At 31.3% G+C, this 13,969-nt stretch overlaps 2 protein-coding genes across 2 annotated transcripts; one reads left to right on the forward strand and one right to left on the reverse strand.

Moving 5' to 3' along the window:
• Nucleotides 1-3,307: 3,307 nt before the first annotated feature.
• Nucleotides 3,308-7,035, forward strand: LOC108815335 (histone acetyltransferase HAC2-like). The gene is made up of 10 exons (XM_018587971.2): nucleotides 3,308-4,036; nucleotides 4,111-4,389; nucleotides 4,464-4,592; nucleotides 4,708-4,908; nucleotides 5,002-5,144; nucleotides 5,222-5,492; nucleotides 5,573-5,712; nucleotides 6,010-6,481; nucleotides 6,579-6,802; nucleotides 6,899-7,035. The coding sequence occupies exons 1-10, from the start codon at nucleotides 3,344-3,346 to the stop codon at nucleotides 6,936-6,938; spliced, it is 2,592 nt and encodes an 863-aa protein (XP_018443473.2). The 5' UTR covers nucleotides 3,308-3,343; the 3' UTR covers nucleotides 6,939-7,035.
• A 3,924-nt stretch (nucleotides 7,036-10,959) lies between these two features.
• Nucleotides 10,960-12,242, reverse strand: LOC108816016 (cyclin-B1-2). Its single transcript, XM_018588567.2, has 4 exons — nucleotides 12,036-12,242; nucleotides 11,719-11,819; nucleotides 11,449-11,546; nucleotides 10,960-11,177 (listed from the first exon to the last, which is right to left on the reverse strand). Exons 1-4 carry the CDS (start codon nucleotides 12,159-12,161, stop codon nucleotides 11,077-11,079), a joined length of 426 nt encoding a protein of 141 aa, XP_018444069.1. The 5' UTR covers nucleotides 12,162-12,242; the 3' UTR covers nucleotides 10,960-11,076.
• Nucleotides 12,243-13,969: the final 1,727 nt, after the last annotated feature.

The following is a 13,969-nucleotide window of genomic DNA, read 5'->3' on the forward strand; positions in this document are numbered from 1 at the left end:
GATATGTAGATAACCTGTAAAAAGTAGACTTTATGGCTTCGTAATTTCTCTAAAGCTATGAAAGTTCTTACGTCAATCCGACCCATTTATTTTCAAAAGTCGCAAAATGAATATTGGTACCAACCCTGAGTTTTAGGCCTCGACACAAAAAAAAATTCTGAAACTATAGAATTAAACCAGAACTAGACAGAAAGTGGATATAAACTCTCAAATATCCGAATGATTCATAGATTTATATGTTTGAAATAACTGAATCGAACCGGAATCGAACCGAATCGAAAACTGAACTAACACCCGAATATAAAAAATATTAATTATATACATGTAAAATATAACTAACTATATTTTTATAAATTAACATTCTATTAAAAGTATATAAAATAATTAAAAAACTAAATTATTATAATATATTTAAACTATTCCGAAGTATCTGAACAGTTTTTATCCAAAATAACTAAAACATCCAAATTTTTATCCAGATTATTTTATTATTTAATATTGTTATCCAATGTATCCGATATTTAACTTGAATTTCCAAAACTGTCTGAAATAACCAAATCATAATCAAATAAAAACCAAATTTTTCCTAGAGGTTTTTTGATTTCTAATTTTACCATCCGAACTGAATCCGAAACTGCTATAACCAAATCAGAACCGAAAATAATCAGGTAGTAAATAAATCCTATATATCCCTATCCAAATTGCCTGATACTCGATACTCCAACTGACACCTGACTGAGGTTGATGTTCTTTTCTTTATAAAATCTAGTGATTCTTGGAAAAATATTTTTTGGTAAGATTTATATGTCACCATTCTATCAAGATACATTGATAATATTCATATCCATTTACAATAGATTCCAAAAATGGCATTTAAATGATAACTATTTTAAATGAAAACAACACACAATCATATCTATTTATTATATATTAAAATATAATTATATTTTATAGTAAGATTGGTTGTGTTGATATGTTGCCATTTTATCAAGATACACTGATAATATTCATATCCATTTACGATAGATTCCAAAATAACATTTAAATAATAATTATTTAAAATAAAAGCATCAAACAATCATGTCTGTGAGCTGTTTTATTATATATTAGAATACAATTACAGAGCTGATCCTTATAGTTATAAAATAAAGTTATGAATTGAACTTAAGATAATTTTTGTGTGCTTATAAAAAATGATATTTTTAATATACAAATATGTACAATTGCTACCGTATTCGAGTAATAAACGTTCAATATTCGATTATATTACATTTAACTTGATAATACATATTATTTTGGTCATTTGATATATAATATATTGGTAATCATGGTGTGGTGTGATCTCAAAAATGTATCCAAAAACTAATCACCACAAGATCTGCAGGATCCACATTTTTTGTCACTTAAAGATAATTCAGATGGTTAAAAAAATCAATCCGAAGACGGTACTCATAGCCGTGAATCATTTTATATTTTAAACCAATCAAATTATAATTTTTTTACTTAATAATGTTCTCAGTTAATAATATGATGATGAAAAGTGTATTAAGATTTCTCAAGATCCTAATGCTTGACGAGATAAGTTCAGTATGCAGATTTTACCTTCATGAGATCAGTTCAATAAACAAGATGAGATCTCCTAATACCATGCTATTTGATATCCATAATTTAAACACAAGAAAATCATACACGAATAGAAAGAAGATAATGGTAAGGGGTAAGAACAGTTCTACTTTGTTATTTACAAAAAGAAAACAGTTCTAGTTTACTGAAAGATAGAATTTTAAGGAATTTAATTGCTGACCAGAATATAAGGTAAGTAAATATAATGGTAAAATTTTGTTGACCAGAAAATACTAAGCCCAGATTGACCGATTAGAAAATAGCCAAAATTAAATGGGTAAGAACTTGTGACTTTTAAATAAATAAATACATTAATTACAGAAAAATCCGAAGGAAAATTATTAATTACAGTCACTACTTTGTATTTTACATAAAGAAAATGAAATCCGAAGGAAAATTAATAACAACAGAGACCAACCAAGTCAGAGCAGAGACTTTATATTTCAACTTCTTTCTCTGTCTTCTCCACTTGCGCGCGAACCAAGCAGAGTAAACCATTTGAAACTAATTAAGGTTCGTCTACGTTCTTTATCGATTTAAGGTTTTGTAGGAGAATGCATGTGCTGTCTAATTAAGGTATCATGATCATCGTAGATTTTGGGGATAATGTTTTAATGTTGCATCAATTTTGGGATTGTTTTAGATTTAGTGATGACTTGCACATATATATTAAAAATACGTTTATTCTATTGATGAGACCAACTTTGGTCCGATCGATTGTGGATGAGTTGGATTGCGTTGGTGTGGCTATGATATCATAATATGTTAAATGAAATGCTAACTTAAAATTCTAAAACCAATTGTCATTATCTTGATTTATATTACTTATATATTAATTAATATATTAATTGAGATCTTTTTAGTTTGGTTTTCGGTTTAGTTTTCTGGTTTTCACTTCTTTCGGATATATATAGGTATTTGCAAAGACGGATCTTAATTTGTTTTTCGGTTTTTGGTTTAGTTTGGATAACAAACTAAAAAACCTGTTAATAACCAGGAAAAATCTAGTCAAATTTAATTTCGGTTTAGTTTTTTGGATAATTCGGATAAAATGTCACCTAACCGGGTTTGGATAAATATAATCAAATAATTGATTTTTGAGTAATTTATTTTTACTGGAAAATATTATAATTATTTTTGACTGAATATTGGAAAATGTTAGATATTTACTGATATAAACATTTGTCTTATCAATTAGTATACTTTTAGGTATTTGATTATTTCAAATCTAAATTTAATTAATCCTTTTAAATATATAAATTATGTTTTCCATATTTGGGTATGGATTTTCAGTTCGATCAGTTTTTCAGATACGAGATAATATGAACCATACAAATATCTGTGACCATTGGTTCGATTTTTCTAGTTTGTTTTTTGGTAAAACACCAAAGCCTAGATACATGAATAAGCTTGTAGCTTGTGAAATCGAGTGATATTTGTTTGATTCCTTTCAGCTGGGTTCTGTATCCTTGTTGATTTTCTTTCATTGTCAGTATAAACTTTTGGAACAAGCTAAACCATCATACGATTATACAAGATGGTTTGACTATGTTTTTTCGTTGCGAGTTTCAATATTTTTCTTTATTATTTCTTTCTTACCATTTCTTTTTTTCTTTTTCTGTTGATGTTTCTTCTGAGAGTAGAAACACATCCTGACATGTCAATGTTCCTTTGATTGAAAAATGTGCAGAATCAATTGTTTATAGTTTGATCTAGCTCAATGCCTGAATCTCACAAAGGTGTGATGCGTCCAAATCTTAACACCATGCCTAATCAGCAGTTGAGCATACAGTCAGATGCTAACGTGAACAAAGAGTGTCTTGGATCCAAAAGATCTAATTATCATATCATAGTACCAGATGATGATGAGGAAGAGGATGTGGTGTTCCTTAGAGAAACATTACCGTCAAAGCGACAGAGAGTCGAAGCACATCCTCCTCTCAAGGATGATGAGACGACACTAGGATCTGGAATGGAAGTTGCTGAGCCGATGGAAAGTGATGAACAGTCCAAACCCGAGGCTAATACTCCTGCTGACACAACAGTGCCTCTGGAAAAGAAGAGAGATGTCTCACTGGTGGAACGTTTCACAGAAGAAGAAATAGAAATGCATATAAAGAGTCTCCACGAGGGAAAGGTTGAGCTCAAGGATGGTGAAACATGTCAACTGTGTGGCGAAAGCCAGCTCTTGTTCCCAGCAGCACCACTCTACTGCTCGATTTGCACCTTCCGCATCAAAGACGATTCTCCATATTACATCCCCGGGGAAACAATAAGCGGAGCGCAACATCAAATATGTAATCGATGTTACGTTCGCCGTAGACGCAAAAAGTTCACGTTATCTGGAGTCGACATCGTAAAAGCCAATATGCTTAAATATCACAACAACGCTGACAATCAAGACTCGGAACATGTAACTTTCTTTTTATTATTATTTTTTTTTTTCTCATTACATTTTTACTCAGCGACTTTGTTTTGTTGGAGCAGTGGGTTGTTTGTGAATCTTGCGGGAAATGGCAGCATCAGATATGTGGTCTTTACAATCCAGATAAAGACATTGGCCAAACCTCGGACTACATTTGTCCCCACTGCTTGTTAGAGGAGCGTAGGAGTAACAACAACATGGGAGTTTATGATAATACGGACCTGGGTGCGGAAGATTTGCCTGAAACCATCCTCAGCCACTTTATAGAGAGAAGGCTAACCAGGCGGCTCAAAGAAGAAAGACACCAAACAGCAGAGGCTACTGGAAAGAGCATTGATGATGTAAGAATGATGTTTTTTAAGGTTAATTTGGTCTGGAACTGTATACTGAACTTGTTGTTACTTTTCCTTTCCAGGTATCAGTACCAGATGATCTTACTCTCAGGGTCGTGTTCTCAGCTGACAAAAGCTCACATGTCGACAAAACATTTGTGGATTTTCTTCACAATGAACATTATCCTAGTGAATTCCCTTACAGATCGAAGGTACATGTGAATTCATTTTCTTTACTAAGTTATTAGCATTAGGAAATGTTACATTGTCCACTTATCACCAATTGATTTTAGTTCTGAGTTGTAATCTTGTTCCGAATTGTTTCAGGTGATTCTTCTGTTTCAGAAAGTTGATGGAGTTGATGTATGCATATTTGCGCTGATTGTCCAAGAGTTTGGATCGGAATGTAGCCAACCAAACAAACGCAACGTATACATTGGATATCTAGACTCAGTCAAGTACTTTAGACCCGAGAGAGTAACGTTCTCAGGAGAAGCTCTTCGAACTTTCGTTTTTCATGAAATATTGGTAAAAAAATATATTCCTTATTTTTTTCTTTGTTTCAGACCTAAACTGTTCTTTTGACATGTGTCTCATTTATTTCTTTTACCTTTTTGATAGATTGGATATCTTGAGTACTGTAAGATTAGAGGTTTCACAACGGGTTATATATGGGCGTGTCCACCTCAAAAAGGACAAGACTACATTATGTACGCTCATCCTAAGACTCAGCAAACCCCCAACCCTATGAAGCTTCGTCAATGGTCAGTCTCTTTTCTTCCTTTTTATGTTTGGTGAGGAAACTGGATTTAAACTTTTAAAAAATAACATTGTTTTTCAGGTATGTGTCAATGCTGGATAAAGCAAAAGAGCAGAGGGTGGTGACGAATAATACAAACTTGTATGATCGGTTCTTCGTTTCGACTTGCAATAGTACAGCTGCACATTTGCCTTACTTTGAAGGATCTTTCTGGACCTACCATGCTGAGCTTCTGAGTAAAAAAATCGAGAGTGAAGTCAAGAATCTTGTTCGATCACTTTCTAAAAGAGCATTAAAGGGCAGCAAAAGTAAAGACGCTGATGATACTAAAAACATTCTCCTGATGCACGAGGTTGTTATTCATATGCACTTAGAGTTTGAATATGGATAGATTTCGGGGTGTTTATTCTTTGACTATTCTGTTTTATGCAGCTTGGAGAACTGATATCAGACCAAAAGGAGGATCTCATCGTGGTGGACTTGCATTATACATGCACACGCTGCTCGGAATACATATTGTCTAGATTGAGATGGTTTTGCAAGAAGTGCAAGAATCTTCAATTGTGTCAAAGGTACTCTCTCTCTCTCTCTATACAGCATTTTCAGTGGTAGTCTCTCACCATTAAATTGATTAGAAATAATTTAAAACTAAGAAGAGAGTATATCATGTGTTTTTGAAAAAAAAAATCATTTTATATGTGTCACTCACATATTAATTCAATTGTTTTGAAAAAGTATAAATGTAAATAAATAACAAAATACCAATATTTATATTTTTGAGAGATTCACATGATTTCTCACCATTACTGATCATTTATGTTTTTGCATTTTGTTTATGCTTAACAAAACCCTTCCGTTTATGCAAACAGATGTCATGATCAAGAAGAAGATCTTCCTGGGGAGCACACACATACTATGAATGGGGAAGAGGAGCACTCGCTGTCAAGGGTCGTTATGAACATACCGTCTACAACAGAAGATAATGATGTCAGCCTAGGAAACAACACTTTCGAAGGCAGACAAATGTTCCTAAGTTTCTCTCAGAAGCATAACTACAGCTTCGACACTCTTCGACGCGCCAAGAACTCTTCTATGAGGATACTTCACCATCTTCACACTTCAAACAAGCTTCACCAGTCTCAGATATCCAGTGGTGGTCTCCTTCAAGTGACTTGCACGGCCTGCCAAAAGGATGTTTCGGCAACAGTTTACTACACTAGTTTGTGCTGTTCATCTTACTTAGCTTGCACTTCATGCTATAACAATAAGAAAGTCCTTCGCCTGCTTCATCTCTTCCCCGTACTCCCTTCCAAACACGGAATACCGCCTAGACCTGTAGGGGTGAGTACGTAGCAGCTTTACTATGTTCCTTTTTTTTCTTTGGTTTATATTTTTGACCTGTTTTTTTTTTCTGAACTACTCAACTCAACTTGTACAGGCTCTTGAGATACTGCAAGCTTTGTTACATGCGCATGCATGCAGAATTACCGCCACTGGTTCGTGCTCGTACCCTAAATGCAGTGTTGTCAAAAGATTATTCAATCATAGTGAAGTGTGCCAAAAGCGGGGAGAAGCTTGTATAACTTGCATCAATTTTGGGGTGGTAATACGTATTCACGCATACCATTGCCAAGATCCCAATTGCTCCATACCACGTTGCAGGTAACTTTTACATTGGTTTTTTTCTTATTAATTATACTCTTCCCTTGCAAGTTGATATTTTTATATTGATGCAACTCTCTTTCGTGTACTTCTCAGTGGTTTGAAGGAGACGTTGACTATGAGAGGTTTGAGGTAAGGCTCATGGGACGAATCTGTACATCCCTTACTGTTGTGATGATCTGTAGAAGAAATTGTACAGACCAGAAAAACCTTTTTAACATCAAAACTATTCAATCTTGTCCAGTTCTGTCAACAATGCTCATGGTGCTGTTGTCTTTTTACTTGTGAGGATATTGTTTTCTTTTATCAAATTAAATACTTAAACTATATATTTTGCTTGATCTGTTTATCATATCTGTGTATGGTATATTTACTATATATTTTGCATATTGTTTTATTTTATAAATTCTTAAATCACCATTATAAATTAGATAAATAGTTGAACAAAGTTTAATAATTTTGTGTTAAGTAAGTATTTCGAAAACCACACGCAATAATTTTTCTTGAGATACTGTTCTATGCAGGGCCGGTCCTGAGCCATGCGTAATGAAACATTTGCAACAGACCCCTGAAATTTTTGAAGAAAACTAAATAGACATAAGTCCCCAAAAAAATATTTTTAGTCACCCAATTTTTTTTTTTACATTGACATTGTAACAGGCCCCCAAAATCTCAGGATCGGCACTGGTTCGATGCATGGTTAGTTAGAGCACCTCTATTGGGAGTATATCTATGTGTATATATATATTATATATGTGCATCTAATTGTGGAGTTCTAAGCTTTACATGAAACATAATTTAAAATATTTGGTTTGATATTTTGGATTATGTTTTTTGTAAAACTTATAACACTGCGATTACATATACATATATTATATACAGACACATGTATTTTTAGATATTTTTAGGTAGATATCCCAGTTGAGGTGTTCTTGAGATACTTACCCAATATATAATAAATCTTCATTTAATTATTTCTATAACTCTTTTTAAATGCTATGAAAATAACATTTGTTTACTAACTGTTAGGTTATATCGAATCGGAAACGGATAAATGAAGATGAAATGTTTCAAAATAAAGAACATGATTTTTAAACCTTTTCTAAATACTACGAAAATAACACTTATTTACTACCTAACTAACTAGGTTGCTGGAATGATGAGTGAAAATAAAAAAAATTCAAAATACGAAAACATGATTTAAATTTTCTTTTAAATGAAAATATTTTAGAAACGTCTATAAAGGTGTACATATACATTATACGCTGTTGATCTTGTAGATTTAATAGATTTCATTCTTATAAAGGTGTACATATACATATGCATTAATTTAGTAAAAAATATATTCAAAAGTCATATAATCTTCCAAACTCAAAAATAGTTGTCTAATTTTTCAAATTTCTATTGACTAAATATATAATTTTAAAAATAAATCTTCCAAATTCATAATAATAAATTTAAAGTTTACAAAATATAAAAAAATAGGTCCTTAAATATAAATTTTGAAATCAAACACAAAAAAAATAAAATATTTTGTAAAAATTACAATACTATATATTTTGAAATCCTGATTTAATAAAAAATCAGAAAATTGATACTAACTTAATATTATAACATCAAAACATCATGTATTGATAAAATGAGTAAAATAATACTATAGATGCTGTTATGCATAAAATTTATTAAATAACAGGGTAGGACTACTTAAATAGAATAATATATTTAATTATAAAATCATGCAATATACTAAAATGGTAAATGCTAAAGTATATATTTTAAAATAAAATATGAAAACATACACTATTCTAAACAATATCATTCTATATTATAACTAAATAAAACTTAAAAATGTATTGTATACACACTGTCGAAATTAGAAAAAACATATTTTGTAATTCTTTTTTTTCTAACTCATATTTTGTAATTCTCTATTTAATTATTTCAAATTATGAACTTATTGTAATGAATTTAAAAATATAACAGTATGTATAATTAATAACAAAGTTTAATGCATACAACAAATCATTATATACTAATTATGTTGAATAAGAAACTTAAAACAATAAGATTATAGAGTCATACAATATATAACACTAAAATGCAAATCATATATTCTTTAAAATGTTTAGTTATATATTTATAAATGAAAAATATACCACGACGGATCAAACTCTAGTATGATATTAAAATATAAGTCAAGAATTAATCCTTTTTTTTTTGTAAACTATCAACAATTAATCTTTAGACATCAAATGAGAGAAAACTATTTTCCGTGTTCTAAATCACAGTCTTAAGTTTTCAAAGTGGAACGTAAATTCTAAAATAGAAACACCTTTTCAAAATAAGACTTTCAAACACACGTTGCCATTACGTTTTCACAAGTTTCTCAAAAGATTTTGATTCTAAAATGTTTCCTAAACACGAAATGTCTTCAACGAGTTAAAAAGTTAAATTTAGTTGCAAAAAGGTTAAATTTGATTAAAAAATGTATTTTTTACAGCAATTTTTTTTTATATATATATTCTCATCATGATGAACAGCAATTGCTATTTGTTTATAACCGCATAGATTTCGAGCGACTGTCCCCAAGGATGCGATCCAGTTTACATGCAACCTAATTTATGACGGACCACTTTGTTGTATACCTAAACTTACTTGGAAAGTTAAGAATTCGAATATTTTTGTTCACTTTTGTGTTTACACAAGATGATTATTTAATGCGCTCAAGTGACAGCGAGACCATATGAATCCTCGGAAATTGATTTTTTTAAAAAATTGGGAGAGGGAAAAAGGGTTGTGTAGAAGATGGGCAAAAAGGCGGGGGTATCTGTTGGCTTAATTTGCTGCATGAGTAAGAAGGTTAGAAAGATAGAGACTTGTTCCTCCTCGTTGCATTTTGCGTTCTTTTTTCTGGCTTTGATTAATATCCGCTTCATTACCAGTGTCATGACACTACATTGTTCCACCAGGAACAGTTGGGATATATCTCATTTCCTGCCGTGGTGGTTCCTCCTCAAGAACATTTGCCAGTTTTACTCTTCAAAAAAAAAAAACATTTGCCAGTTTTGACAAATTTGACTTTCGGATAAGATATGGTATATGTTGACCAACCATTTTAATCATTTAATTTATTTCGACTAGGGCTTGACTGGTTTTTCCGCTACCACCCGCAAACGCAGCTTTTGCGATTGATGGCGGTTGACAGGGTTTCGAAACAATCATATAAACCACTACAAATCGCTTCAAACCGCTCTGAACCTCTTAAAATCAAAAGCTGGTTCCAGCTAGCGTTTGCGGTTGCGGGCGGTTGGATAAATAAATATAAAATTAATTTTTAAAAATATTTTAAATTTTTAAATTAAAAATTAAAAATCTGAAAATAAAAATATTATAAATAAAATATATACGCATTTTAATTATTAATTTAAATTCACAAACATTATCATAATTTTTTTATAAAAATTTTAAACTAGCTATTCATTAGAATTTTTAAAAAATTAATATAGATACAAATATAAAGTATTCTTTTAAAAGTTTTAATATAAATCTTCAAAAAAATAATTATTAAAATTATAACTTTTAACTAATTAAAAATAAATAAATAAATAAAATATTATTATTAATTATATTATATTAATAGTTATTATATTTTATCAAGATAGTATGTTTTTATATTTTTTATAATATTATAATATGTTTATATTGGTAACTTATTATTAAACTGCTGCAATATTTCATAATCAACCAGTCACAAATACCCCGCAAATGCAACAATTTTCAAACGTTGTGCCAGTCATACAAAACGCTAAATAATGCTTGAAACCGCAACCACCCGCAGCCGCAAACTCCCACAACCGCAACAGCAACAGCTGCGTTTGAACCAGTCGGGTCCTAAATATCTATTGATTAACACTGAAACTAAACAGTTAAGGTTAATAAAAGTTAATAAATACTTGTGAATTGGAATGAAAGATGAAATATAAGCAAATCTGATTTATTGATAAAAATAGTTGATCATTTAAAACACATAAAGAAAAGTTCATTTTCTAACGGAATCAATAAAACTTTTTTCCAACACTAGGAACATTATGAGGTCTTGATGATTCTTTCAGATTGGTTAGCTTATGTTGGAATCATTAGTTTCTAGTAACCTCAAATACTTGAATTGATTGGGCCATATTGATTAGTCGAAATGAGTTCATAGAATGACCTCAAATTGATTCATCATCCAAAAGCTAAAAGACATATAACATGGAATAAAAACCCCCCATCCCCTACATGAAACTTGGGGCAACAGGGCCCTTTGACATACCAAGACGAACTTCCATCCCGTGGTGCAAGTCTACAGGCTTGAATGTCTCCGAGTCACGCGGATCTGCAAGGGATGATGAAAATGCTAGTTTCAGATAAACCAATATCATAGTAACCAGGCCTATTGGTGTCAAAGAAAAAAACTTAAAAAAACAAATGAACTTAAATACCTTGAAAAAACTTCACCATTGCAAAAAAAAAAAAAAATATATATATATATATATTGAAGTATGAATTTCTCTGCTGGGATAAAATCAAACTGGTATGCGCTGATCTAGAGAGTAAATGTAGCACATTGATGAAAATTGCAAATAGGAGGAAAGGAGAATAAGTACCATTCAAGTAATCCTCAAAACCAAAGTTATCAATGGCTCCTGTGTAGACTTCTAAACCGAGCATTGACGAAGGAATTGGCCCAGAAGGTCTCTGAAACCTATTAAGTCATTCACACAATACAACCCAAACAGTGTTTGTAAGATCATCATCCAAGTAAACACTTAAGAGTAATAATGCACATTTCCATTGAAACAAATGAATAGATGAAAACCATTTCCCAATGCATAACAAAAATCTTGAGACGAGAGAGCAGAGAGTTAAGCTTTTACCGTGAGAGGATTTGCGTGTCCATATCCATCTTCAGTGGAAGTGCAGTCCCGTAGGTATGCCCAATGATCGTCCTCTTCATCGCATCGTCCGATCTCTTTCCCTGAAAATGATGATATTATATTATTAAGAGCTTCTGCAATTGAGGAATCTAGTAACAACGAAATCAAACCCAATCAGCAGCAACACAAGAAGTAATCAACAAGCTTACTTAAACTCTTCTTTCTAAGCTAATCAGCTACTTTTCCTAGAAAAAAACATATTCAAGCTCACTAATCGAAACGGAGCTATCAAACTGATATCGGGAGAGAGAGATTACAGATTCGTAAGAGGATTCGAGTGGGTGAGATCCGACGATGTCGCTCTTAACGCCGTTGAGACCAAAACGAAGAGCGTCTCTCTTCACACCACCGATCTCATGAGCTATCTTCTTCGCTGACTCCATTTTTTTTTTTTTGCTTACCTTCCTTTCTCACTTCTTACCTTCTTCTATAGCTTAGCTTCCTCTGCGACTTTCTGGGCAAGCAAAGTCTTGTAATGGGCTCTCTCTTTTATTAATAAGCAAGACTCTAGGCCCATTTAAATTGTAATTTGGCCCATTTAGATTGGCTCACGTGATTCGTTCGTTTTCAATGAGACATACCCGTCAAATATTTTTACAAATTTTTGTCAAAACATCTTCACACAATTTTTTCATGGATTTTATATTTTCATTATATATGTCTAATACTAATAAATATTAACTAACACCCCTTTTTTTAAGAAAAAAAGAGAAGTTGGAATGTGATGTAGTCATGTAGATATACTTTTCTGGAAAATTCTGTAGTTAAACTTGTGAATAAGTAAATTTATCATCTCTAAAAGCAAAGATATCCTTTAAAGATTGGACGCAGTGGATGTCCACTCAAGATCAGACAAGACTAATAAATTATTTTATTTTTTTGAATGAAATAAACTTTTTATTCAATAGACCGCAAAGAGTCAAAGACATGTCGAAAAGATATTGTGCGAATATTATAATCAGCTATTTCGGCGAGTTTATTTCATAGGACGATCTGACATGAAATTTTATATAATAAAGTTACTTCCACCTTTCAACAAAATCTTTTGAGATAATCAGTTTCCAGGCATTTGTTGATTAAATATTGTTGATTATTAGTAGGTAACTTAACTAATCCAGCTAGCCAGGTCTAGATATTATTGTCAGTACGTACACTCTTACTTGCTTTGGAGATGAAATTTGAAGCAAGCAACAAAAATGAAATAACTTTTATTTTATATGATAAAATGAAATGAAAAGTTAAGGAAGCAAAATTCGAGATTACCAAAAAAATCTGTTGTTTTCGGGAAAGTGGCCAAATTAAACCAAATCTAAAAATTGAAAATAAATTTTAACTTTAAGAAATCTGTTGCGATAAAAAATTGTTTTAAATATTATATTGTGATAATGAAGAAAAGTATACACAAAAATACGCTGGAAAATCTCTTAAAATAAAACGTTACAAATATATAAATACAAATTGTATAAGACTAGATAGTGTTACCAACTCTAGTCTTCCTTGATTTTTCCTTTGTAGCCTTGATTTCTCTTTTATATTTACTAAATTTCTTTTGACTGCTAATATATTCTTCAAACAAGACAAGGTTGTTTTCTCTGCTTCGGAGTGTGCTATTCTGTTTTGAAGCAACGAGGAACAGTTTTAAAGGTCTCCCTCTCTTTATCTCTCAGCTGCATTATTTTTTTTTTTGCATATACAGGGCATTTCTTTCTTTGTCTTTAGTTCGTTACAAGATTTGCTTAGTAATTTTATCTAAATCAACGCACAAAATTTTACGATTGACTCGTATACATATAAAAGAAACAATCATACGTGAGTCATCTAATATATATATATATATATTTTTTTTTGTTCAAAACGTGAGTCATCTAATATATACTCAGTTTTTATCTAGTTTTTAGGTAAACATTTCTATTAGCTTCGTAGTGTGATTGATTAATTTTAGATAACAGTGAATATTTTTTGAAAGAGTTTATACTTTATGTTGTTCTTTTCAAGTTGTGGTCCATCATGTATTTTAGTGATGTAGTTTGCTAGCTAGTTTAGAAAAAAAAATTAGAAGAGACTGACTAACCTAAATTTATAAAGTTTCATCTGTTGGGATTTTTCGGTAGACATGTCATTTTAGCTTAAATTTTTTTTCCCAAATTATTATACATTACACACACATGTATATATCTTATTTACAAAGCCA

This window comes from Raphanus sativus, chromosome 7, assembly GCF_000801105.2.
Source record: "Raphanus sativus cultivar WK10039 chromosome 7, ASM80110v3, whole genome shotgun sequence".
NCBI lineage: Eukaryota > Viridiplantae > Streptophyta > Magnoliopsida > Brassicales > Brassicaceae > Raphanus > Raphanus sativus.

What these genes read in the sequence shown, in the direction of transcription:
- LOC108815335 (XM_018587971.2), top strand. Translation starts at nt 3,344, where the DNA reads ATGCCTGAATCTCACAAAGGTGTGATGCGTCCAAATCTTAACACCATG. An exon ending in ACAATCAAGACTCGGAACAT is followed by an intron (nt 4,037 to 4,110) that starts GTAACTTTCTTT and finishes TTGTTGGAGCAG; the next exon opens with TGGGTTGTTTGTGAATCTTG. An exon ending in TACCGCCTAGACCTGTAGGG is followed by an intron (nt 6,482 to 6,578) that starts GTGAGTACGTAG and finishes CAACTTGTACAG; the next exon opens with GCTCTTGAGATACTGCAAGC.
- LOC108816016 (XM_018588567.2), bottom strand. Translation starts at nt 12,161, where the DNA reads ATGGAGTCAGCGAAGAAGATAGCTCATGAGATCGGTGGTGTGAAGAGA. An exon ending in TCGAATCCTCTTACGAATCT is followed by an intron (nt 11,820 to 12,035) that starts GTAATCTCTCTC and finishes CATCATTTTCAG; the next exon opens with GGAAAGAGATCGGACGATGC. An exon ending in TTTTGAGGATTACTTGAATG is followed by an intron (nt 11,178 to 11,448) that starts GTACTTATTCTC and finishes CATCCCTTGCAG; the next exon opens with ATCCGCGTGACTCGGAGACA.